This window comes from Trachurus japonicus, chromosome 6 (genome assembly GCF_045865225.1).
Source record: "Trachurus japonicus isolate A0001 chromosome 6, Traja_1.0".
Classification (NCBI taxonomy): Eukaryota; Metazoa; Chordata; class Actinopteri; order Carangiformes; family Carangidae; genus Trachurus; species Trachurus japonicus.
In genome coordinates, this window is record NC_140912.1 from 30,357,220 (window position 1) to 30,384,316 (window position 27,097).

Below are 27,097 nucleotides of genomic sequence, written 5' to 3' on the forward strand. Positions count from 1 at the left end.
TGGCAACCAACAGGCAGATGGCTTTAAGCCTTGAATAATGTTAAGGGTCAAACGTGACCCCTGTTTACATTGGAGAACAGAGCAGTAAAAACACCAACACTTCACCTTTGGCCTGAAATGTGATGACTTCTAATGTGACCCAGAATAGACAAACATGGAAATATTTCAACTTCTTTAATCAACAGATACGAGCCACAACCTGTTCTGACCAACACAATATTTGAGACATGAAGTAAATAAATTGGCCTTTGGTCACCCCTATAGCCTATATTATGGTATTAAATAATGCTTGAAAAAATGTGAACTACATATTTTTATTTAACTAGGCTAGTTAAATCACAGTAGCATACTGATTTGTTGAACTTATAGGCTTGTTACTAAGTATGTATTAATTATCATGATAAATAAAACTCAACCTGTCACACAGCTCCATGTTGTCTCTGTGTGGTGTTCAGGGACAGTCGGGACAGTCTGAGGACAGAGTTTATATTAATGCACCGTGACACTGTGGCAGCTCTCTGTAGCTACGTCTTCACCACAGATCAGATGTTCAGCTGCAGGAGGAAAACTCAGCTGTTAGTGGTGTTTTATTCTAGGGGTCGGTGGTGGTGGTGGTCAGCAGCTCCACGGTGTGGGTGGGGGGACAATGGTTAAAAGGACACATACAACATGTTACAACATAACAGCTCTGGAGGGCTCTCCCTTACTTACAAGAAAATTATATTTATTAACTGGAAGTGGTCATAATACTGTTAAAAGGGGTAAATGGCTCTGAATTCTTTTCTTTCTTGTTTCTAAATCTTGTCTTTTTTGATCATGTTCATGAAAAATGTTTGAGTTTAGAAGTAATCAAGGGATAGCACATTATTGATTAATTAAATGGAATGTATTTCAGATCACAGTGGAAAAGAAGAGTAAGGCAATGAGACAAAATCAGAGAAAGAAAACATGGGAAAAGAAAGGAAAAGAATCAAGCAAGTGAACTCAACCAGTGGAAAAAAGACAGGATGAGGGGAGACATTAGTGAATATAGGGGGATCACTGAGGATGGTGGTGTCCCACAATTGAGGTTGTTGACCAGGGCTGGGAATGACCCTAAGTCCACTCTTTAGCGCAGGGTCAAAGGTCACGTCCACCACACAATTGGTAGAAAACCATTAATACTATAGAAGATGAAGCAGAACTAGGACAATAAGTGATATTATTGAACACTGGTTTGCAATCTAGCATTTATCATGTAAATTAACTTAATTTACATGATAAATGCTAGATTGCAAACCAGTGTTCAATACCACACATCTTCAGACTGTCCTGACCTGTCCCAGAACATCACACAGGGACAACATGGAGCTGCCTGTGTGATTGGTTACTGAGTTTTATTAATGTTTACATCAGGCTGAGTTCAACAAATCAGTTTATGCTACTGTGATTTAAGTAGCCTAGTTAAATACTACAGTAATCATCATAGTGTATTGGAAGGAAAGACCATTTCATCTGTATGTATCAAATATCGATTAATGAATTAATTGATAATTTGCATCCCTAGTCTGTTGGTCTTGGTTAAGTACCACCTTGAATGCTTAAGCTTATGTATTCAGTCATTCGATGGTATACTAAAATCCATGTGAAAAAAAAATGCTTCTCACTGTTCTCAGGTCAAATATTTATATGCGATTAAAATGCGATTAATTAATTACAAAGCCTCTGATTAATTCGATAAATTTTTTTAATCGAGTCCTAGCCCTAAAATTAAGATGACTTTTAAACAGACTTTTTAGCGTCCCACATTAGGAGCATGACTGTCCCACATTAGGGAACGGAGATTGCCGCAAAAAAATTAGCAATCAGAATTTTAATATGTATGGTATTTCTTTGTGGAGTGTGATATCAGAATTTTCTCTTTGGATTTCATTAGATCACAACCTAAGGATTTCAGAATGGTACAGGATGTAGATTGAAAGTGTTTGCTTCATATCACAATATAGACCACAGAAGTCTAAATTGCAAAAAATGTCCCACATTAGGCGAATTCACCCTAACTACTGTTATTGGTGCGTTGAGGCCAGAGAATTGTGGGATTTGTAGTTTTTGAACGATCGCAGGTTGTGATCTTTCTTTTTTGTGATTTTCCCGGTTCACACATGTATTTTTTTTAGGGGCAAATGTGAGTGAAATGCTCGCCCATGGTGGGCATAAGAACATTTAAGACCTGTCTAAAATTATTTAAGACTTGAACACAATAATTCAACAAATTTAAGACATTTTAAGGCCTAAAATTTAGATTTTCAAATTTTAGACTTTTTAAGACCCCGCGGATACCCTGTTTTTATTAGGAAGTCATTGGTTTCTGGTGTTTTCTTTTCTTTAATCAGTAATTTGGCCGACCATCTAGTTTAGTTTCAGAAGGAAATGATGAAGGGGCGGGGAAAACAAGTTATCTTCATCCTGCTCCTTTCCAGGTGTGTAATATGTAAAGTGTAATCTCATTTTATCACTAATGTCACTAATAAGTTGAAGATGTTCATGCATGGAACAAATAAAAAAAACAAAAATAAAAATGAGAGGCAAGAAGAGCAATTATGAATAGATAGATAGATAGATAGATAGATAGATAGATAGATAGATAGATAGATACAGTAGATAGATAGATAGATAGATAGATACAGTAGATAGATAGATAGATAGATAGATAGATAGATATCACAAAATGAGTGAAGGTTCAAATAAGTTCAGAAGAAGCTGTTCTCTCTCCTCCTCTGTTGCGGTTCAGTCAATCCTCCTCTTCCTCTTCTTCTTACCTGTTCTCTCCACCAGGTGTCAGCTTTCTCCTTCCTTGGTGTTTGTAGCTTGTAGCCGTTAACAGACCGGGAGGAGCACCACCGCCCCCTGCTGGACTGGAGTGTGGATCAGAGGATTACAGTAACAAAGACTTTCTTCTTTTTTTTCAAATTCTAGATTCTTTTGACTAAACCAGTTTTTTTGTTTTTTTAATCAAGAGACCGGACGACGACAACAACACAGTTTCCTCTGACTGGCAGGTTTTACTCTTTTACTGTTTATATCTTTTCTTTGAAATTGTGTGCACTTACTTATCTTTACATGTTTGTTGTATGTTTGTCCTCTGCACCAGAATTCCTACCTTAACAAGTGTACAAATGGCAAATAAACTTTATCTATAAATCTAAAAAGATGATTCATCTCAACTGTCTCTGTCGTGTTTTGTTTGTTTCCAGGTTTGTTTATTGTGTTTTTATGAGTGTGTGTTTTGAGCCGCACAAAGAAACATCACGATGTTAATCAGGTGATGAGCTTCATGGTTATTATTAATGAATAAGTATTGTTTATTATTATTTACTATGAAATATTATTATCATTATTACAACTAATGAGATAAAGGATCTATCTTTGTATTTTCTTTGTAACTTGTTATGTTTGATGTGAATCGTTTGTCCTACGCTCTGACGTGAACCTGAACGTGTCACAAACACCTCTCACTTGTTTTTTTCAACTTTTAATAACTTTCGGTTTTACACCTTTTGAAACAACCTAAAACAATTTTTTTTACAAAAGTACTAGAATAAAATTCAGACATTTAAACATTTAAACATTTCTGTCTACCAACGTGTCTCGTTAAGAACCCCCCCTCTCCCCTCCTCCCCCCTCGTTAAAGCCGACTGACTCTACACATCTCAGTCACAACCTCCACAGGAACTAACCTTTAACCTTTAACCTTTAACCTTTAACCTTGAGCCTCAGCTGGTCGCCGCCGGCTCTCGTCGGCTCGCCGGCCGACACACGGGGACACCTGGTTAACCGGAGCCCGACTACGTCTGAACATCAACATCGATATTTACAGATCAGAAACTGATTATTGATCGACCACTTCACAAACACTCTTCACCTACGGAACAAGTTCATTAAAGGAAAAGAAGAAAAACATCAGGTGGGACGAGAACAGTCTGCGTCTGGGGAACGCGTCCCGCCCCGCCCCGCTGTTCGAACACAGTACGAACACGACCGACCACGGGAACAGGAAGTGGTCGTCGGGGGGCTTCATAGCGACGTCTCCAGGCTGTGCAGCGGGCTGCCCGGACACGGCGGCAGCCCGGCCGCGTTGGACGGGATCAGCCCGGGCCGCGAGCCGTCCTTGTGCGGCGGCGGGACGCGCTCCGTGGCGTTGTTGTTCTGGTTGGGCGAGGACGGCGGCGGCTGCGGGTTGGACAGCCCGAGCCCGGACAGCGGCGGCGGGACGATGACGGAGTTCCGTTTGGTCGGCGGCTCGTCCTCGCCGTCGCCCTCGTCGATGAGCGGGATCCGAGGCTCCGAGTCCTCGATGCAGAACTCCGGGTGGCTCATGAAGTTGTGGATGGAGCTGCGCGCCTCGGGCGTCTCCAGGCCTTCGTACGGGGACACGCTGTCCCTGAAGGCGTTGACCACACGGATCTGAAACACACGGACACGCCGGTCAACGAGGGAGGGGTTCATTTCTGGAAGGTGAAGAGCAACAGGAGACAAAGCTTCCAGAAGCTCAGACGAGTGAGGAACCACATCCTGATCTGTGGGTTCAGCTCAACTCGACTCCGACAGTGAACTCATCATAAACAACATCACAGTGTTTTATTCTAACTTTATACCACGTGGTCTGGGTCAATACTCGATCCTGATTGGCTGAGGGAGCGACACGACACCCATAAAGACGTCCGGTCAAATTGCCTGATGTCCGTTCTTCTAAATCATTGCGCCGGCTCAAACTCTAGTTGGTAACCATAGCAATGGAGACTGGGAACATAACAAGTTTTCCTCAGCGCATCATCACACACTGGAGTCTGTGACACACGAGCCGTAAGTGAACAGGTAACGTTGAGGAGTCAGGCTCCTCGACGCTGCGTCACAGAGTCTGAGAGAGTCGGTTCGTTCCAGATAAACGGCTTCTTTCCGACCAGTTGATGAACTGAAATAAAATGTGTCTATAACGTAGCTACACTTTAACGGATGTGTTATTATTTTGTGATGAGACTTCTTGAGTCCAGTAATGGTGGATTTTATTATCTCATTGTTTCGACGTCCCGTTGTTCAGATATGTGATTGTAGTCGGTGTCACAGAGAGGAGAGAGTAAAACACTGTAACCTCCTGTTGTTAACTCTGGCGCAAGTTGTGACCATTGAGATTTCAGAACAATGGGTAATTTCCGGACTATAGAGGGTATGCACGTGACGTCACGGTACTCGGAAGTCGCTGTGGAACGTCCACTGAGTGGCAAAAAGACGAGTGGCAGAGCCGCCAAAGTTCAAAAACGAGCAAGTAACGAAGCGATTTTCTCCGAGCCCACACAAGTCTGACATGTCTAGCTTTGCCAGCATGTAAAGCAGCATGACCTAACAGAGCTGCTAAAAATCTTGAGGATACGTCTCACTTTGACCGAGTTACATTCAAGAACCTGTTCTCAATGACGGAAAGTAAATTAACTGGAGCGGTCATTGTTTTCGATCGATCAGCTGTGTTTACAGTTTCAGGTGTCATAGTTATGATGTTTAGGCAGATAAATTAGTCCTCTAACACATCCTACAGCTTGACTTGTTAGAGTTTTTCAGAATAAAAGCTACTCAAGTTTAAGTGTCGGAAGTCACTGTCAGGACGACAGTAACAGCTGTAATCTCGTCCCTCTGCACAATAACAGCAGCCTGTCTGTCACTCTGCAGGTGCCGCGGTCACACTGCGTGTTACTATGGTTACAGTCAGTGTCCGTGGAGCAGACGGTTTTATGGAGCTGGTTGTCGATTCTTTTTGACATCAATTTGTTTTCATATAAGATATTTTATCCAGTTTATGAGTCCATCGCTATCCGCCAGCACGTTGAGGAACGCTTGTTTTGCCACAACGTGACGTAAACGCATACCCTCTATTGGGATGTCAGAATAATGACATGGCAGCCGGCGTTATAACGGGGAAACGGGTCGTTATTGCATCACTGTCTGAGAGGGATTGAACTGTTCAGGGAGGAGGAACATCATTCATAAACCTTCATGTAATCGTTGGCGGCGTTGTTACGGTGACGTGCGTAGGCGTCGGGTCGGTTGGCGTTCTACGATTCGGCAGAAACCGAACTCTAGGTGGAAGAGGACGAGGACGAGGACGAGGACGAGGTCGTACCTGCGTCTGGATGCGGTTGAGGCCGCGGCACCACAGCACGTGTCCTCTCCTCAGCTCCATCTCGGCGTGGTCGATGGCGTCCAGGTCCTTCATCTCCTCCAGCTCCTCCTCAGGGATCTCCTCCTGCTGCGTGCCGTGGCCCGCCGTCTTCAGGAACTTCAGCCAGTTGGTGGGGACGCTGGACACCAGCTGAGGAGGAGAGGGGGGAGGGGGACAAACACCACAACACAACACCGTGAGACACAACAGCAGCAGCAGCAGCAGCAGCAGCACTTCCTGTTCCTGTACTATCAAAAAAGAAGGTTGATGCTTCTCCAGTTTTATTTATTCTTATTCTATCTTTATCGAGTTTTATTCTGTTCTTATTCTGCTTTTATTTCAGTAATAATATTTTTATTTATCTGTGTTTATCTCACTTTGTGTTGATTTCTCTTCTAACCTTTCAGGAGTTTGCAACAGAAAAATTTCCCTCCGGGGATAAATAGAGTAAATCTGAATCTGAATCTTACAGTGAGCGTCAGACTTTATCAAAGACGAGCTCCATTTAACTCTGGCTTCTAACCCCGTCATTTTTTCTGCAACCATTATTTATTTATTTATTTTCTTCTTTAATCCCACCTCGATGTTGACTCTTTTTTTTCTTTTTCTTTATTTTTTCCATTCTCTTTACTTTTTCACAGTTGTTTCTTCTATTGACACATCTATCTACAGAAGAGCATTAGGGCCAACAATGGAGATTTTTCACTTTTTTTAAATTTTTTTTAAGATTCTGGGATAAAAACTCTGAGAAATTCTGACTTCTTTCATCTCAGAAGTGTTTTCTGTTCCAACCCTAAAGCTCTTCTGTTCATATTTGCGGTATGTTTGTTTCTGCCCTTAAAAAAAAACAATAAAAAATGTTTGAAAAGTAAAAAACCAATGAAAGGTGACGTACCTGACCCCAGAGGAGACTCCCCATCCCCAGTAAGATGCACCACAGCCACTTGTCGATGGACAGACTCACAGAGCTGAAGGGTTTCCCACCAAACTGCACGATGAGGATCTGCGGGAGGAGGAGGAGGAGTCAGGACGTCACACACACACACACACACACACACGGGGGTCGGTCGGTTGCCGGGTGTGAGCGCTGACGTCTCCTACCTGTAGGATGAAGGTGCTCACGACGATGGTGCAGAAGATGGGGTTCCTGAACATGCCGGCGAACACGTTGCGCTCCCCGTGGATCTTGCGGGCGTTGAACTCGTTGAAGATCTGCATGAGGACGAAGGTGTTGAAGATGATGGTGTAGTGCTCGGAGGGCGGGGAGTGGAGCGGGGCGTTCCTGCCGCTGTCGATGTCGAACAGGGTTTCACCTGCGAGACGGAGGGAGGGAGAGGGGGAGAGGAGGAGGGAGGGGGCAGAGGTCACTGAGGAGCTGCAAAAATCATCGACGTACTAATGATGTGGAATAGACCGAATCGTCTTGTTGTTTACAACGACTTCCAGGTAGAAAACCAGCACGTCATTTGAATGAGATCAATAGTAACGAATGAGAGTTTAGCTATATATATCATATTTTTCACGCCCTGTCACCGTTTAGACAAATCTGACATGATTGAAGAAACATTACTATTTCTGTGTGTGTGTTTTGTGTTGCTATGTGTTGGATTTATTCAGTTTGGGGGAATCACGGTGTCTAGAAAGCATCAGTGGCTCAGCTGACAGGGACAGCTAACGGTAGCTAAGCTAACGGCGGTAGCTAAGCTAACACCAGGACGTCAGCTGTTAAAACCCTCCTGTTGTCGGACACGACATGAAACTACTCCAGTTAGCTCAGTCATGTTGGAACTAAGATATCCGCTGGAGAAAATATTTTTTCATGGACCGTTTATTGAGTCACTGAGTTATTAAAGTTAAACAGGTAGCTAACCGTTAGCCCGGCTAATCTCTGATAACTATGACTAATTACAAAAATGTGCACACATAAATTGTAATGTTTGTCCAATCATTGGTTTTATAGACTTTATAAACATCAGATTAGTCTAAACGGTGATATAGTGATGTGAAAAATGAGATAGATAGATATAGAGAAACTCTCGTTCGTCACTATTGTTCTCATACTGGTTTTCTACCCGGAAGTAGTTGTAAACAACAAGGCGATTTGTTCTATAAACCTCCTCTGACGCTGTGCTGTGGTGCGTTCACTGACCAGCGAAGAGCAGCGTGAAGATGACGGTCAGCTGGTAGACGGCGTGGCCCAGGATGTTCTTCATCATGGTGCGGGAGATGAGCGGCTTCTTGCGGCCGTACGGGCTCCGCAGCAGCAGAGACTCGGTCGGCGGCTCGGTGGCCAGAGCCAGAGACGCCAGCGTGTCCATGATGAGGTTGACCCACAACATCTGCACCGCCTTCAGGGGAGAGTCCTGGACACACACACACACACACACACACACACACATGTACAGTCAGCCACGGCCCCGTCAACACATAGAAGTTACACATAGAATAAAAAATGGTGGAGAAGACGATGACCTCAAAATAATAACATAACAACCTACAAATAATGACAACTCTACATTTTTCCTTTTGTTTTAGTGCACAGAAGTACATTATTAGGATGTTTTTAGTTAATTAACTATACTTTTACAAAACATTATGAGCAATCTGAAGTTTCTTGAGAAAGATACGTGAAATTTCAACAATATTATGTCTAAATGATCTAAAGTTCATGTTTGATGAATCTCAGGAGGGGAGATCAGCTGTGGCTTCACTCACTCTTTCCTCATCCCTCAGCAGACGAGTGTACGATGTGACCTCATCGTCAGAACTCAACTTTGAAGATCGTTTCATTCAAAACATTGTTTAGATTTTAATTCTTTATGATCAGCTGTTGTCCTTTCACCAAAACTGTACTCAACTCTCAGTAACTGATTTGTCAGCCCACTTGCAGTAACTGTCTCAGTCCACCAGGGGGCCTGACTCACTCAACTACTGTACTGTATGCCTGTATGTGCATTTTTTGAAGGCTTCAGGTTCAGACCTTCAGTTGGCTCTATAATGTCAAACCGTGAAGACTCATGAGCTCATTAACTTTAGAACCAGACGTTTCTGAACTCTGATTGGTGCAGAGGCAAGGCAAGGCAAGGCAATTTTATTTGTATAGCCCGTTTTTACAAACAGTTTGTCTCAAAGGGCTTTACATGGCATCGTAACAACATCCTCTGTCCTTAGACCCTCACATCCACTGAGGAAAAACAGAGAAATAAAGAGCTTCACCTTCTCCACCTGGATTTCATTTATGTAAAAAACAGAAATGTGTTGCTTATGTTGGATAAAAAAAAAAAAAAAAAGGAAATAAATAGTAGTGACTGACTTCTTGGTTTCCTATTTTTGATTTGTGGTTTGTTTGTCTGTTTTTTCCATAAGCTTAAATATTGTGTTGTATCTGCAAATCTATAACAGTTTAACTATTTCTTTCTATATCTGGATAATTGTAGTGTGCTTTTAGTTCGTTTTTTCATGTTGTTTTTACTCTGCTGGACCCCAGGAGGTATAGCCATGGCTCATATAATGAAGTAATGGCTAATGAGGATCCTAATAAATAAACTCTGACAGATTCATCACTGTTATCAAACATCGACCTATCAGACGGCAGCAGCGGGCGGCGTCTCTGGGCTCTGACCTGGGTGATGCAGGCGCCGGTGAAGGCCACGGTGACGGCGACCACGTTGACGGTGAGCTGGAACTGCAGGAACTTGGAGATGCTGTCGTAGACGTTGCGGCCCCACATCACCGCCTTCACGATGCTGGTGAAGTTGTCGTCGGTCAGGATGATGTCGGACGCCTCCTTGGCCACGTCCGTCCCCGCGATGCCCTGCACGACACAAGTTTGTAGGTCGTAAATAAACCGGCACTAAACTTCATACTGAGCTGGAGTTTGACTTGTCAACTGAATGAATCTGGATTAATTATTAATTAATTGAATCTTAACTGTGAGACGTAGCAGGCCGTTACTTGAAAATGTGGCAATATTTCTAATATCAAATTACCTATCAATACTACGACAGAGTATTAGGGCCACATTGAGGAAAAAAATGTTCACAGACTTTGAGAATCAAGTCATAGTTTCATGAGAAAAAGTCATAATATTATGAGAAAAAGTCATAATATTATGAGAAATAAAGTCATAATATTATGAGAAATAAAGTCATAATATTATGAGAAATAAAGTCATAATATTACGAGAAATAAAGTCATAATATTATGAGAAATAAAGTCATAATATTATGAGAAATAAATTTATAATATTACAAGAAAAAGTCATAATATCACGAGAAAAAGTCATAATATCATGAGAAATAAAGGCATAATATTACCAGAAAAAGTCATAATATTATGAGAAATAAAGTCATAATATTATGAGAAATAAAGTCATAATATTACAAGAAAAAGTCATAATATTATGAGAAATAAAGGCATAATATTACAAGAAAAAAGTCATAATATTATGAGAAATAAAGTCATAATATTACAAGAAAAAGTCATAATATTACGGGAAAAAGTCATAATATTACGAGAATGAAGTCATAATATTTTAAGCTGTTGTTTTAGAGGAGGAAAGTTGTTAAAATGAGGCCGTGGAGCGTTTCGTAAAGTTGTACTTCAGTATCGGTTTCACAAACAAGGAGATACTTCATCTTTTGGCTCATCAGCACCACGTTGTCGTCAGTATCAGGACTTTGAGAGGAATATGCAAGAAAATGCTTCTATTCCTCAGAAAGAACCAGGTCGACTTGGAGGAAATCGCTGCTTTTTTCTCGTAAAATGAAGACTATTCTCAAAGTCAGTGAAATGTTTTTTTCTCAATATGGTATTAATACTCTGTCGATCAATACATTTACAAATCAGTTAACACACGTGTCTTCCAACAGCAGTGAACTCATGTGAACGTGTTCATGTTTATGCTTCATGTTGTGAGAACTGTGGAGTCGACCACAGGGAGCGGTTTGGTGACGGTCGTTACCATGGCGAAGCCGACGTCGGCTTTCTTGAGGGCGGGTCCGTCATTTGTTCCATCTCCGGTAACCGCGACAACCTGCCTCTGCTCCAGCACGGTGCTGTCGATGATACCTGAGAGGACGACACACACACACACACACACACACACAAACACACACACACACACTCGTCATTTTCTCTGCTGTTCATCACTTTTATTTGTGTTTTTATTTTCTATCTTTGTAATAAACTCACATTCACAGGTTTATTTCCTACTGATCTTAATGTTTCTACAGGTTAAAGTGTCTGACCTTTGACCAGCGTGTGTTTGTCGGTTGGTGAGGATCTGGCCAGGACTCTCAGCCTCGGCCAGATCTTGTCGATGCGCTCCTGCTCGATCTGCAGAGAGAAGAAAAGAAGAACGATGAAGTTTTCACCTGAAACACTTTCACTGAGTTCCAATCTGTGTGTGTATGTGTGCGTCTCTGACATCTCCCAGCTCGTTTCTGATCTGCCGGTTGAACTCTTTCCCCTCCATACACAGGAAGTCGTCTCCAGGCTGCAGGATGCCGCATTTGAGGGCGATGGCCCGGGCAGTGTTGATGTTGTCCCCGGTAACCATGCGGACAGTGATCCCGGCCCTCTGGCACTTCTTAATGGCGTCTGGCACCTGATGAGAACAACAGAGGAGGAAAAACAGATAAAGAGACGTGTGTGTTAAAGCTGCTGTGGTTTCTCCTGCAGCTTCTCACAGGTTCACAGTCTCAGAGCGAGTTCACACATAAACGTCTCTTCTCTGACACCAATCAACACAAACTGTTGCAGTTTGCGTTCACAAAGGTCGAACTGAAACCGTCCAAAAACTGTAAATAAAAGTCACGCGGCAACAAATGTGGTTCAGTTATTGGTCAGACTGGTTAAGTAACGAGACAACAACGTCCTCACATTTCCATCATGGAGCATCGTTCAATTATTTTCATGTTGGCTCAGATCTAGAGTACATCAGCAGACTTTAACGCACCGCGCATATGAACGGCTGGTGAGACTGCAGCCATTAAATAATGTATTAACTAGGGATGTGAACGTGTACTCAAATATGTACACGTGTAAACGGTGCAATGCTTTCCGTTTAAACGTGTACACGGTAGGGTGAGAGAAAGAAAAGCTCTGACTTGCTTGGGCAGACGTTGTTTGGTGTCAGCCGCTGATTTGCATAGGTGCATGAATATCTAGACCCCAAATGTAAGACGACTCGTCTTTTTCAGACTTTTTTCGACTCAAAGAATACCATCTTATATTTGGGTCAATGTATAAAAATATACAGTATATGTATAAAAAATTGCGTGTATCGTTTAGGGATTTTTATTAAACATTTACTGTTTCATTCCATGTAAACGTTTGCGTGTACGCGTTCACATCCCACATTTAGTCTCAGACGCTCTGCAATCAGACGTCACCACAAACAGGCATGAGAGACCAACACAACTTGTTTTTCTTTAGCGCACGAGCAGAACGTTCATAATCACAAACATGTAAAAATCACAAAGTTATAACGGAGGCTCTGCAACGTGGGGGGGGGGGTTGTGACAGTTCTTCTTCCACTGTTGTTGATGACATTTTGTTTATTTGTGTGTGAACATGTTAAGTGTATGAGATGAAATGTTGCTGATGGTGATGATAGGAGGACTTCTTGTTCGTGTGTATGTGTGTTCGCATCTAGTTCTTTAAAGAAGTCACACATGTGGATCTCATTGTGCTGTTTTTCTTCCTAAACTACATAATGACAATAAAGTGATTTGATTAGATAAAGTTGTCTCATCATAACAGCAGCTCGTTCACAGAGTCCGTGCATGTCCTTGTGTAAAACGGTGGCCTCCTGTGATTGGTGCAGATGGGGTTCACACCAGAAATAAACTGCTCTAGAGTTCACTGACAGCGGATTGAGACCAGAGAGCGGTTGTTTAGTCGGCGTTCAGACCGACCCATGTGAACGGCCCCGAGGGCGTGAACGCTCCAGGGGTCGGTGTGACCGTGACCTTCCAGTCAGACCGGACTGTAGCTGGGTTTCCATCCAAATGTATCGAATTTAAGAGCGGATTTTGTGAAAATGCGCGAAAAGCAAATGCGAATTTATGACCGTTTCCATTCATTATTGTTTTGTGATTATTGGGAGAGGAGTGCGCCGTGAGATTACGTCATAAGAGAGCATGAATGTATCCATGACCACAGTTGACACTCAGCTGACAGCTCACACTCAGCATCATGGACAATTTACGTACTTTCCGGACTATAGACGCACCTGTATAAGCCGCACCAGCTACATTTTAAAAGAAAATACTGTACATATAGGCCGCACTTGAATATAAGCCGCAGGTTTTCATGTTGTAACATGAGATATTTACACAGAAAGACAGTCGGGAACTGTGCAAGTCCGCTCGCTTTTCTGCTGTTTTGACAACAAAGCCGGCGAAAAATCAATAAATGGAGCGGTGGATAACGTTACATAACATATACGATGTTACGGCGTGTGTTTGTGTAGTCTTAACCGTCATAAACAAAAGATTATAGGTTACGGAGCGCGTTTGTGTTGCGGTGCTGCAGAGACGAGAGTTCTCCATTTGTTTGAACGTCGGCACAAACTCTGGCTCAATTCGCATAATCTGTTTTCATAACAAAAAGTCGCATTTTCATTTTATCGATACGCTGACAAATCCACGTAAAAAACGTTTATGCGCATTTACTGCCTTTTTTCGAATTTCTGGCGTTTCCATCCAAGTATTTATTCGCAATTTTTGAAAATGCGAATAAAAAAAGGTGGATGGAAACGCAACTTGTGTCACGTGGGGGGCGGCGTGGTTACCTCTGGGCGGACGGGGTCCTCGATGCCGACCACGGCGATGCAGGTGAGACCGGAGAGGATGTGGGCCTCGTCCTCCCAGTCCGGCTCTCCGTCGGCGAGGGGGAAGTCTCTGTAGGCGAGGCAGATGGTCCGCAGCCCCTCCGACGCCATCGGCTCGATCACCTTGTTCACCAGGTGGTCTCGGTCCCGAGGTTTCAGGTCTTTGGGCTCGCCGCCGGTCGTCAGGATCTTACAGCACCTGGAACCAGAGACAGAGTCACGTGACCGCGGTCTGACGGAGCGCGCGGCCGCGGGCGCGACAGTAGACCTACTTCTTGAGCAGGATCTCGGAGGCGCCCTTGCTGAACATGCGGTAGCTGCCGTCGTAGTTCTTCAGCACGGTGCTCATGGACTTCCTGGCGGAGTTGAAGGTGTAGACCTTGAACAGTTTCTCCTCGGGGATTTCGTTGCGGATGTTCTGGTAGTCTCGGTGCAGGTCGCGGGCGAAGCCCAGTAAGGCACATTCCGTTTTGTTCCCGACCTGACGAGGAAGACCGCCTTCCTTCTCCGGAGGCTGCAGGAGACAGAGGAGAGGACGATGAGTCACAGCTCAGGTTTATAACGGCAACAAACACTGGTTTGAACCCTCAGACGTCTGAACCTTTTCATTTGACCTTTATACGAATACGAAGTACTTTATTAACCCCCAAAGGGAAAGTCATTCGTCTGTCAGCTCATCACCATTTGCAGAAGAACCGAAATCAAAATTAAAATCGGAATCTTTATTTAACGCATAGAAAAATATTCACCATATACCCATGTTTGGTGTCTTTTTTTTCTCCTATATGATCTCATCATTATTTTCTCACTTTAACCATCTTTATTAACCCATTGAGTGCCAACCACGTAATTTCTCGTTTTTCGTTCCCATGCGTTGAGTCCCAATAACGTAATTTTACGTTTTTTGCTTTTTTTTTTTAATTATGAAAATAGACACTTTAACACACCCTATGTGTAAATTTGGGGACTATACGACGAGCAGAACTGAAATAGATGATGATCAAAAACTCATGACAGCTCACGATCTGGAAGTTTTTATCATAACTCGGCTTTTGCAAACCGAGTTCTGCATGTGGATGCAGCAGCTGCTCTGCTCTCACCCGCGAGGCTCCAGCAGCTCGGAGCTGAAACAGGAAGCTCTCAGCCGACAAGTCCGCCCGGTATCACCGACCCGTACCACAGAAGGACCGCGACCACCGGTGGGGCCGGTGTTCCCGACCTGCTTTGGCCCAGAGACCATCACGTTCCGCGGCGAGAGGCTGTGACACGGCACGGTGCGTCTGTGTTATTGTTGTTTAGTGGCGCCCCCCCCCCCCCGCCCCCGATGGTGGTTTTGTGAATAGAACAACAATTGTTGTATATATTTATCTTACACGAGCCCTTTGATCCGGAAATGCGAGTGTCAGAAGAGCGACAGGCACAAACAGAGCACCTTTCATAAAAGACTCCTTTTCTAGAAAACAAGCAGGGATTTTGGTGAAACCCAGCCATGTTTAGCTTGAGTTTTCTCAGGAGCGGAGGCACGTAGAAACAAACGGTTTGTGACCATTTGAAGCAGAAAGTTTCACCTTTCAAATAGTATGTTTTGGTGACAATAATATAGAATACGCTGTGGCTCTACAAAAATCGCCAAAAATTGCCGGTACACTTGACTAAAACTTTGGAAAGGAGTGCGGCACTCAATGAGTTAACATATTGGGCCCAAAAATACACAACAATCGCATAGAGTAATATCAGCTGGTTCCACCACTTTTTTCTGTTTTGTAAAATGACAAATATATTGAGAGAAAAAAAATCCCACACCTGCCATCTCATCCCATTTTTAACGCTATAAATATTGTTGTAATATCAAATTAACACAACACCATATCTCCAGTTTTACATGGTCGGTCAATGTCAAACAAAAACTGGGAGAGTTTCCAATCTGCACTTTCCAACTGTTTACACGACAACTCCACAAACTTTTGCGTCACCATATGCGCACAGATTTCCCCCAAAAAACACTTGTCTAGACACGGAATAAAACGTGTTAACGTTACTTTTGTGTTTTCGTTGACAGAGTTCTACCCTGACCGACCTGTTCAAACCCTGTTCCTGCTTTCTGCAGTTACCAAACCTCTAAAGCCGCGTTTCCACTACATGGTACCGGCTCGACTCGACTCGGCTCGGCTCTGGTACCAGGTACTATTACTATTCTAGAGAGCGTTTCCATTACAGGATAGTACCGGCTTTAGAGTGGCCGGTCGTCATAGCGACCGGCGGCGCTTAACAAAATAAAACAAAACTATAAACAGGATTTTCCACGTGGTTATGCCACATTTTTACCTTAATTAAAAAGCTCCGGAGTAATTTGATAGCTTACTACATGACTTGTGACTTGTTACGAGTGAGAGCGGAGGCTCTCTGCCTTCACCTGGCCTCTCATGACTGAAAACCAACCGTGCAACATCCGTTACCTGGCCGCAGCCCCCCGGTGTCCCAGCTCTCCTCTCCTCTCTGCTGCACCGCCACACAAACCAGCTCCGTAACTGTAAGCCTTTGTTTTTGACAGTTAAGACTACACATCGTAACATCCTATGTGTTAGATAAAGTTATTGATTTTTCGCCGGCTTCGTTGTCAACAAACCCACATGGCCAGACGGGGAGAGGAGGGGAGGGGCGGGGGGGACAGCGACAGCGGAAAAGCGACCAGACTTGCATAGTTTGTTCATTTTAAAACATTTATTTATTGAAATGTGGTGATATCTGATGACCCGCGGCCACCGGTGACGACTCTCTGACCAATCAGCAGTCCGCAATGTTTACACGTCACATTTTAGTACCGCTTCAGCCGTTTTGGAACCGCGGCTGAGCAGGTACTAAAAAAATAGTACCGGGTACCAGAATCCAGGTACTTTTACGTAATGGAAACGCAAAAAGGCCGAGTCGAGTCGAGTCGAGTCGAGCCGGTACCATGTAGTGGAAACGCGGCTTAAATGAGCTGTGATTATTGAGAAAGTGTCGGTGAGAGAGAGTGGGTCTGACGGAAAGGAAGGTGATAAAAAACAACTTGCTGGGACTTAATCAGCTCTTGTTTGTTTCCTGTGTGCTGTCCAGACGACTCCTGGCAGCTCTCCAGCGCCGCCTGAATGGACGGCTATTTTTACGGCTCACCATAATCTTGGTGGTGTAGGCGCAGTTGACCCCGATGCCCATGATGAGCAGGTCCAAGAGGCCGGCGGGGATCTTGCTCGGGTCCGGCACCACTTTGTAGTAGGACCCGGCCACGTAGGCCTGCACCACCTTCATGCGGTTCATGGTGAGCGTGCCCGTCTTGTCGGAGCAGATGGCCGTGGCGTTGCCCATCGTCTCGCAGGCGTCCAGGTGGCGCACCAGGTTGTTGTCCTTCATCATTTTCTGGTACAAGAGGAGAGCAGGGTGAGTTTGATTCACTACAGCCACAGCTTTAGGTCTGTTTGATGGATGGGTGAAGGTCAACAACTAGTGTAAAAAGTGTTGAATGCTGAAAATAACATTAAAATGATAAAATGACACTTTAATTCTACATATTACATTAAACACGTGTTGAAAACAAACAGACCTTGACTGAATAAGCCAGAGAGATGGTGACGGCCAGAGGGAGACCTTCAGGCACGGCCACCACCAGCACCGTGACACCGATGATGAAGAACTTGACCAGGAACTGGACGTAGATGGGAGCGCACTCGTTGGACCAGACCACGCCCTGAATCGCAAAGGTGTCGATCAGGAAGCGAGCGAAGAGGATGAGGACGGTGATGACGGACATGAACAGACCTGAAGACACACACACACACACACACACACACACACACACACACACAGGTAGAGAGTTTAGTTTGGTGTAAACTGGATCCTGATCCAGATGTAAACAGTCTGTCAAGAAGGACTGAACCAGAGTTTCTGGGTCACAGCTGGATGAAACGTAAACAGAGCAGGTCTGGACTGTTCTGGACTCTTTGCAGTGACCCAACGGTTCGGTGTTGTGTCAAATCCCGGTTCCCTGTCCAGCTGTTTCCCATGTAGCTCCGCCCCCAGATGTAGAATGTGTGTTATAGAAGAGAAACACACATTTCAGGACCGCTGATCTGTATCATCAGAACAGACATGTTCTCCTTTCATATTTAATAGAGGAGAGACGATACCTGACAGTGATCATTTCAGCTGTCAGGACGATAAAGGCTAAAAACAGATCGGAGTGGGAAACACAGTTTTGTTTTACAAATGTAAAGAATGAATGTTATAAAACATGAGCAGCTCTTGGCCATTTTCACTTTGTAAAAGTAGCTTTGAGACCCCTGGACCAGAGAGGAACAAAGTTTTAAAGGAAGTTTTGAGTGGGGCTGACTGATTAATCGTATTTCCATCGTCATTGTGATGTCAACATGCAAATAAACACATCGCAAAAGGTTTCCTGAAATGCGATGAGTTAGTTTTATTTACAGGCGCCACGTCTTCACACTCACACACCTCACACCTGTAACCTGAGCTCCACCGCTAGACGTAACCTAGTGGATGTACAACAGCGTGTTGATACATCGAGTTCAGAAAGACACAGAATATTTGATGGTTTATCACAAGTCATATCGTCAGCGCGATATTGAACACTGTCGTTGCATCAGACATTTTGCTGATATCGTGCAGGACTAATTTTGAGCTTGATCTTCAACACAGAGACGGGGGAGTCTGACTCACAACGTCTCCTGTTCTTGTGTTGGAGACGAGGAGCCTCAGAGTGCAGGCTGAAGTGTTCTAGTGGGGTAATAGGCCACAAGGAGCTCTTTAAGACTGGATGAGGCCTGTTGACTGTTTAAGCCTGTGCAGGTGAGGAGCATCCTGGCACATTAACGTTGGCAATCAAACACCAGTTGATAACGACATCGGCTCTTTAGTCGTCACGTCTCCTCTACTCCACCTCCAACTCTGCTCTACCTAACAGGTATAAATATATAAATATGAAACAATACATAACGGTGGCCAACAGTCAATAATCCTCGCTGCTGCAACATCAGTCAGCACAGCCTCTTTCTCCCAGCATGCCTTGCACCTCCTCCAGGTGTCATAGACAACATGTTGTGGTACCTGCTTTGCCGATCTGCACAGCCAGCTTGGTCAGTTTCCCCTGGAGCACCGACTTCTCCTTCTTGGGTAGGTTTTTGACCTTCTTCTGGTCGTCGTCGTTGAGCGGCTCCATCTCCACGTCTCTTTTCCCTACAGAGAAACACAGCAGGTCGGTGAAGCATCCAGGTTACAGGTAATAACATTTTATAGCCTGAAGCCCTGAAGCAGAGATGAGCAAGAAAAAGACACATCTACTGCTTATACAGTACTATTACAGCAGCAGCTTAAAAAAGATTCCCCAACATTTAATACATGATAGTCAGCGGTTAAGAGTGCTTATTTATTTATTTATTTATTTATAAATAAGCAGATACTTATTGTAGCTGACTTTTGTTTGGATGAAATGTTAGATGAGTGAATGGAGAAGTCACTGCAGGACAAATCTACCTATGGGTACGAAGAAAGTCACCTGAACCTGAATGTGACTATTAGCATGAAGCGCTGTGATTGGTCCATTTACCAACAAATTTAAACAGGAACGATTCTGATCTAAAAGTGATAAAACATCCTAATAAAACTGAAGATATTAAAATGATGAGCTCATGTCATTAAAGTCAAGGTAAACAGATGTTGGGCTGTCCTGTCACACTCTACACATCCTGTAACTCCTGGTTCATGAGGACGGTGACGTCAGTGTCTGTGGCTTCCAAGGGGACAGTTTGTCATCTGGACAGTGACTCATTATTCTGTGTGTGTGTTAAAGGGATACTTCACCCAAAATCGATAATTCACCAATCACTGCTCACCGTCATACCAAGGAGGTGGTTTGGAGAACTTTCAGAGTCATCAAAAAGCTTTTGGAGTTCCAGGGGGGGTCCGGCTGGCAACGGATTTTCATATAATGGCGACGGATAGAGTTCACTTTTGAATTGACCTATGGCTAAGCCCCGCCCCTCCACTCACTCGGACAAACAGTCAACATTCGGTGACAGGCGCTATGGCAGCTGTCACAGTAGGAGACATTTCACAGGAGGCAATTGATGATTTTTGGAGACAGAAAGATTAAATATCATCTCGAAGTCACCAAAACTTAACTTAGCTTTACTGCTATGGCTGTCGGTTGCCACGAAACGCCTGTTAGCCTATGGAGTTTTACATTATACGTTAGCATTAAGCTAGCGGACTTTATGCTTAGTTGTGATACTGGCTAACATCTAAACATCTCTGACAATATGTTGCCTCAAACACGTTGTTGACTTAACTTAGAACAGATGTAGACATCCTTGTTAATTTTATCCACGTTTAGTTGGTGTTGTGGTCTACAGCATAACTTTATCCAGAGCAGACACTTCTCTCGGTTGAGATGTGGCTTGGGAAAAGGTTAAAAAAATACACCCCGTCGCCCAGCCTCTCGGGATACCTAGTGTCGGAGTTGCATGTACCCCATGCACACCGTTTGACCATTTTAAACTTAAAATGTCAAAAAAAACATATAAAAACGAATGAAAACTGACTAACTGCAATGCATTTCAATGGACGTGGAAGCAGAGAATGTCCGAGTGTATGGGCTAGCTATGCACACTGTGATTGGCTCATCGCGTTTGAAACATCCAGATACCTCCATACTGCTCGTCTGTACTGACCCAAGTGTCCTGAAGCCGTAACATGAAAAAGTTCTTCGGAAAAAATTAATTTGATCTCTGTTTATAGCCTTGTTGTAGCAGTAGCTCCCAGTGGCTCTGTTGATGTTTGCTGCGAGATGTTCTTCCGTGTTTACATCATACATCCAGTGATTTACAATGGCAGACGAACATCTGGCAGAAAATCTCACGCATTAACATCAACATCAACAGAGCCACTAGGAGCTACTGCTACAACAAGGATAAAAACAGAGATCAAACACATTTTTTTCATGGTCAGGACACTTGGGTCAGTACAGACGAGCAGTATGGAGGTATCTGGATGTTTCATAGTGTGTGTTTTGGACGATTCAAAAGTGAGCTCTATCCGCCGCCAGTTTTGATGACTCTGGAAGTTCTCCAAACCCTTCCTTGGCATGACGGTGAGTAGATGATTGGTTAATTATTGATTTTGGGTTAAGTTTCCCTTTAAGAGAGTGGACAGTCAGTCAGTACGCCGAGGGGCGGGGCCTAGGGGTTCACTTCAGACCAACCAGCTCCACCGTGTCATCTCTGCTTCCTCTGGATCACCACAGTTACAGCAGAGCAGAGTGACACTTTAGCTCTGTGACAGAGTGAGGGTATCTGCAGGGGTGTGTGTGTGTGTGTGTGTGTGTGTGAGTGTGAGCGTGCTGATCCCAGCTCAGTAATGAGGTTATTAGTGGGCAGGCAGCAGCAGCAGCAGGCAGGAGAAGAAAGCAGCTGCCGAGCTTAAGGAAGATAATCTGCTTGGTCCTAATCACCATCAACCGAGTCAGGAGCACCTGCTGCTGCTGCTTAGACCACAAGACACACACACACACACACACACACACACACACGGCTCCATGTGGGACCACGGCGACCACAAGGAGCAGGGGAGACCCGAGCGTGGACGGGGACAGACGAGCTGACCGGAGGAGAACCAGCGGTCTGACTGACCTGAGCCCTGACCTCCTGATCTTTGACCGGTCTGACCAGAACCGCAGCAGAACCGGTTCACAACCCACCAGACCAGGGGGTCAAACACGCGGCCCGCGGCCCACAACCGGCCCCCAGAGGGTCCAATCCAATCCAAGTGTGAGAATCACACAGGGGACAGACGAGGCTTAAAGCAGATATCAGTGGAATGTTTTTGTTAATATAAGTCCTAAATAGTCCTATTTTCCGTCAGCAATCACTTACATGAAGTATTTCAGCCTAAACACGAGTCTCTCCGTCACTCTGCTCTGCTGTAACCCGAGGAGAAAATTTTCCTTGTGGGATACAAGTGTTATCCAATGAGGGGAGAGAACGGCATGAAGGGCTGTGTGTGCAGCCAAGGGATGCGCGTGAATGTGGTGACGTAGCACGAGGACCAATTGATGCCTGACAAGGGCGGGGGCTGCTAACTCATGGTGCGTTCAAGGAAACTCGTACTTTGTGTTTTTCCTTCCTGTGAAGTCATACCAGTTCGATCTGGTACGAGTTCACGGGTCGGAAGTTACGAGTGGCCGTTATAGGGAACTTTCACAGACAACAGGACGGTAAAAACACGAGCTACGGGTTACCTGGAACGCTACCAAGTCGTAGTTGTGACTTGAAGCTGTAACTTACGGTTTCAAAAGCCTGCCTTGAACACAGCATTAGCCGAAACGGCCGTGCCGCTGTTATCTGCTTTAATGTTGTTGAAATTATTAACATATTCTTATCAAGACGTTTCAGGTTGTTCATGATGTGTTTGTAAAGGAGAGTTCATTAACTGTAAACATCTTAAACCTGCACTGAAACAAAGGGAAAAACTAGTCATATTTATAGGATATCATGTTAAAACAAACAAAAATTAATTTTATATAGAAGAAGTTCAGTCCCAGCTCAACTATCAGCTCAACACACAGTCACAGACACGTCCAGGTGACCAGAACAGACATGGGAGCATCGTTACCATGGTGACCACGGGTAATATGACAAATCTGTTCAACCACCTTCAGGTTGAAGCGTGTGGAGGAACAGGAGGTCGGTACGACCCGACTCCTCTGTAGCAACACTGAGCAGCGACGACGTGTTGCTGCTCTGAAGACACTGAGACAGGCCTCATCATCGTCATCATCATCATCATCATCATCATCATCATCATCATCATCATCATCAGCAGCAGCACTGACGCCCATAGTGTGGCTAAAAACATCATAGTTGTGTCTCAATGCACCAGACCATTATTTACAAAGAACAAGGAGGTCACCTAGGACCAGTGGAACAAAACTAACACACTGTACACTACACAACTGTGTTACACACTGGACCAAGCACAGAGTTCACCACGGGAACGGTGCCTTTGTGGAGATTTATCCACCAACCAGTGCGCGTGCCGTTGAAGCACAGCTGCAGCTGTGGAGTCGGCTCATGCCTATCAGCGACATTTTCCAGCAGTAATGTTTCAGTGGTTCTGCCCACAGCAGCACAAGATGCAGAGTGGGATATTTGTCTGAGACTCACACATGAACAAACAACAATTTACACCAGAAATGTGTTTTATGAGAGAGAAAAAAGGCAGCCCGAGGTCCGACCTGACCCGAGTCACTTTCATATTTTTTCGACCCGAACCCGTGGATCCAGTCGGGTTTGTCGGGCTGGCCCGCCCCGTTGAGAACTCTAACTAAGCATATGCAGGGTTCCCACTCTTTTCTTTAAATAAAATACTTTTTCAGCTGCTACAGTCTGACAGACATGTTTTTTATTTGTATTTATTTAGCCTTTATTTAACCAGGTAAAAAGACCCATTGAGATCGAGATCTCATTTTCAAGGGCAACCTGGCCAAGAAGGCAGCAGCACACGTTGTCAACATGTTAACATTATGCCATACACTAACACATCCCTAGACAACATCGTTCATGCTTTGGAGAAGTGTTCTTTTCCACAGTTGTACCTTATTTTTTTTTTTTTACATTTATAAGGATTGTTTCTATGTTTATTCCTCTCTCACCCCAAGAAGTCTGATTTAAACATGTGCATGGCCATGGCTCTGACTTATCTATGAAATAATCTCTTACATGCTTAGAAATTATGACAAATTTATCAAAGAACAACGCAAACATGTTGTTTTTGTTTTTGCTTTGTGCTGCTCCTCTATCTGTCGCTCAGCAGAGGAGAAAAGGAGCCTACGGTTACAGGAATGAAAACCCTCGTGCTTGTGGTCTAATACTGGTAACACTCAAAGTTGATAGTTTTCTAGAAATCTCTAGTGGGGTCTGAAAAGTCAAACAGAGCTCTGGGAGCTGGTGTCATGATATATATATTATACTCTGCTATGTAGCCAAGACGTTGATCACTGAGTGGCCATCGTTCTGACTGTCATGACTGCACCATCCTGGTTCTGACAGTTCGCTGTGTTTTGACAGACGTGAACTCACTTATACACTCAGAGTAGTTGGTGTAATTATTTGAATTGAGACCCAGCACATGTCTGGTGTCGATGTGGACAGTCTCATCAGTTGAACACACATCTGTTGCATCATGGCTGCAGCCAGCTGCTATGATCCAGTGTGTCTGACTGATACATCGCTACTCGCCGCCGATTGATGTGAGATGCATGCTGGGATACATATCTACCACCAAGTCCTCTCACAGCTCGTCCCCCAGTGACAGCCTGCTCTCCAGGCCGCTGCATGTACACACACACACACACACACACACACACACACACACACACACACACACACACACACACGTCAGTCACACACAGTAACTCACAGTACTGAAGCAGTGACCAGCTGCTGCTCACCTTTCTTTTCTTTCTCGTCTTTTCTACCTGTGAAAGAAAAAACATTTAGTCAGAGTTAGAGTTAGTTTCATGAACAGAATCAAGTGTCAGTAAAACTTTAGAGGCAAAAGTCTCTCAAAAGTCTCTCAAGTGCAACAAGTAAAAGAGAGAAAAGTTGAACCCACGGCCGACCAATCAGGAGGGTTAACGTAGAGTTCTCAGCGGGGCGGGCCAGCCCGACAAACCCGACTGGACCCACGGGTTCGGGTCACAAAAAATATGAAAGTGACTCGGGTCGGGTCGGACCTCGGGCTGCCTTTTCTCTCTCTCATAAAACACATTTCTGGTGTAAATTGTTGTTTGTTCATGTGTGAGTCTCAGACAAATATCCCACTCTGCATCTTGTGCTGCTGTGGGCAGAACCACTGAAACATTACTGCTGCAGCTGTGCGTCAACGGCACGCGCACTGGTTGGTGGATAAATCTCCACAAAGGCGCACCGTTCCCGTGGCGGAAATGTAATCAATTGCGCCCGCTGTCTGCTGATCAAAGGGCAACTGTAGCCTACAGCAGTATGTCAAGTCCCGCCCGTTAGCTGCGTCACTGGCAGCGGCACCTCCCACTGCAAGCACGCTGCTTTTTTTTTTTTTCGGGTTCGGGCAGATAAGTAATGCTGGTGTGTCGGGTTCCGTCGGGTCGGTTCGGGTTGTAATTTTCAGGCCCGTTGAGAACTCTAGGTTAACGGCCACACACACACACACACAGTGAAAATAGGTCCCTTCGTCCACTCCACTTACTCTTCTTGTCCTTCTTTTTCTTCTCCTCTTTCTTCTTCTTCTTTTTCTCTTTGTCCTCTCCGTCTCCGTCAGTGTCCTCGCCGGCGCCGAGCAGCGTGAAGATGATGCCGGTCTGAGAGTTCACGCCCACGGCCGTGACCACCATCTTGCCAGAGCCCTCCATCACATGGGTACCTGTGTGTGTGTGTGCGAGAGAGAGAGAGAGAGAGAGAGAGAGAGAGAGAGAGTTATTTGTCTACACACAACCTCTGTTGTATCAAACTGTTTCATGATTTTGATCTGAGTTGAGGAGGAGTTAGGAAAAAAATGACAACTCCAACCACCGGTCGTCGTGCAGCTACTTGGGCCCAGAGAGAGACGGACACACAGACGTGTCCACAACAGGTAAACATCACACACTGAGTTGTGTTGTGTGTGTTTTGACCTGTGCTTTAGTTTCTGGTTCTGTATTTTGCCTGATGTTTTTGGATTCTTCTGTCTGATTGGATGGTTCTTATCCTGACACATTCTGAGGAGAGCGTGTGTGGGTGTGGGTGTGGGTGTGTGTGTGTGTGTGTGTGTGTGTGTGTGTGTGTGTGTGTTTCTCCATGCTGGATATTAGTTATCTTGGAGAAGGTGTGACTGCTTAGTTGATGGTGTGAGAGCACAGACCTCAAGAGGAGTCAGGAGCAGTCGGTGTCTGTGATGCTTCATCCAGCTCCCAGCATCATGTTGTGTTAAAGGAGACATATTCTGCCCCCTTTTCCACAAATTAAAATAATTCTGAGGTGTCATAAAGACATAAATCTGTCACATGCTTTGGTCAAAACACCCCAAGGATCAAACATCACAGCTTTTCATCCTCTCACAACATCCCTGTTCATTCTTCATTCTCACATTTTAGGGGCCGGAAGGCAAGACAAACACCCAGATATGTGTTAAAGTGATAATTACATGGTATTTCCCCTTTAAAGCTTCACTGTTTCTCTTAATTTATCACAGTGGAAACAGGTTTTCAAATATGTGATGTAATGTGATGTGATGTGATGTGATTTAGGGGTGTAACGGTACACACAAGTCACGGTTCGGTACGTACCTCGGTTTGGGGGTCACGGTTCGGTACGGTTTCGGTACAACAGACACTAATTGAATGTAAAACTAAAATCTGTCTTGTGTTATAAAAGTAGAAAAAAATTTAATATACCGGTAAAATAAAACAAGTGCATTAGGAGTGTTATAATGCCATTCATTAATTCTAGAGGAAAAAAAACTTGCACTTCACAACTGGCAACTATTATTTAAAAAAAACAAGAAACTAACATCAATGTTGGTTTACACAGTTAATTTAGACTAGATGCCAGTTGCTTTGGTGATGTTTCTGGTCCTGTCTGTGTTCATGTCAAGAGGCTTAAAAGCAGCGGTATAAGTTGTCTTTTTCCTTGCACCAGTGATTGACATGTGTATTCGTACGGTGACGGCACAGGACGAATACATGTACCGTTACCGATGATGTGATGTGATGATGTGATGTGAGTGAATCACCTGACAGCATCATGGCGTCGTCGTTGACGCTCTTCTTGACGTGATCCGACTCCCCGGTCAGCGAGCTCTCGTCGAGCTTTAGATCGTTGCTCTGGATCAGGACGCCGTCGGCAGGGAGGAGGTCGCCTGGAACACACAGGGGAACACTGTGATGAGGACGGGTTATTATGGTATGTAGACAGCTGTGGACAGGAGGCACACGATCTGAGCTTGATATCATCCAGGGTATATACACAAATCTTTGAGTCAATTTACTACCATTTAATACCTTTTTT

General features: G+C 44.4%; 1 protein-coding gene across 3 annotated transcripts in view; it reads right to left on the reverse strand.

The window, feature by feature from the left end:
- Window positions 1-3,855: 3,855 nt before the first annotated feature.
- LOC146986410 (plasma membrane calcium-transporting ATPase 1-like) overlaps window positions 3,856-27,097 on the reverse strand; it is a 38,104-nt gene continuing 14,862 nt past the window's right edge. For all 3 annotated transcript variants that reach the window (XM_085780183.1, XM_085780184.1, XM_085780185.1), the window contains exons 5-21: window positions 26,823-26,948; window positions 25,298-25,475; window positions 24,526-24,548; window positions 19,128-19,256; window positions 17,608-17,822; window positions 17,181-17,423; window positions 14,300-14,541; window positions 13,989-14,226; window positions 11,619-11,798; window positions 11,440-11,527; window positions 11,154-11,260; window positions 9,813-10,004; window positions 8,340-8,553; window positions 7,292-7,503; window positions 7,086-7,193; window positions 6,152-6,340; window positions 3,856-4,443 (exon numbers count right to left, since the gene is read on the reverse strand). In XM_085780183.1, coding sequence (XP_085636309.1) covers window positions 4,054-4,443; window positions 6,152-6,340; window positions 7,086-7,193; window positions 7,292-7,503; window positions 8,340-8,553; window positions 9,813-10,004; window positions 11,154-11,260; window positions 11,440-11,527; window positions 11,619-11,798; window positions 13,989-14,226; window positions 14,300-14,541; window positions 17,181-17,423; window positions 17,608-17,822; window positions 19,128-19,256; window positions 24,526-24,548; window positions 25,298-25,475; window positions 26,823-26,948 — 3,074 coding nt within the window. In that variant the 3' untranslated portion in view covers window positions 3,856-4,053. The remainder of the gene's footprint in view (window positions 4,444-6,151; window positions 6,341-7,085; window positions 7,194-7,291; window positions 7,504-8,339; window positions 8,554-9,812; window positions 10,005-11,153; window positions 11,261-11,439; window positions 11,528-11,618; window positions 11,799-13,988; window positions 14,227-14,299; window positions 14,542-17,180; window positions 17,424-17,607; window positions 17,823-19,127; window positions 19,257-24,525; window positions 24,549-25,297; window positions 25,476-26,822; window positions 26,949-27,097) is intronic.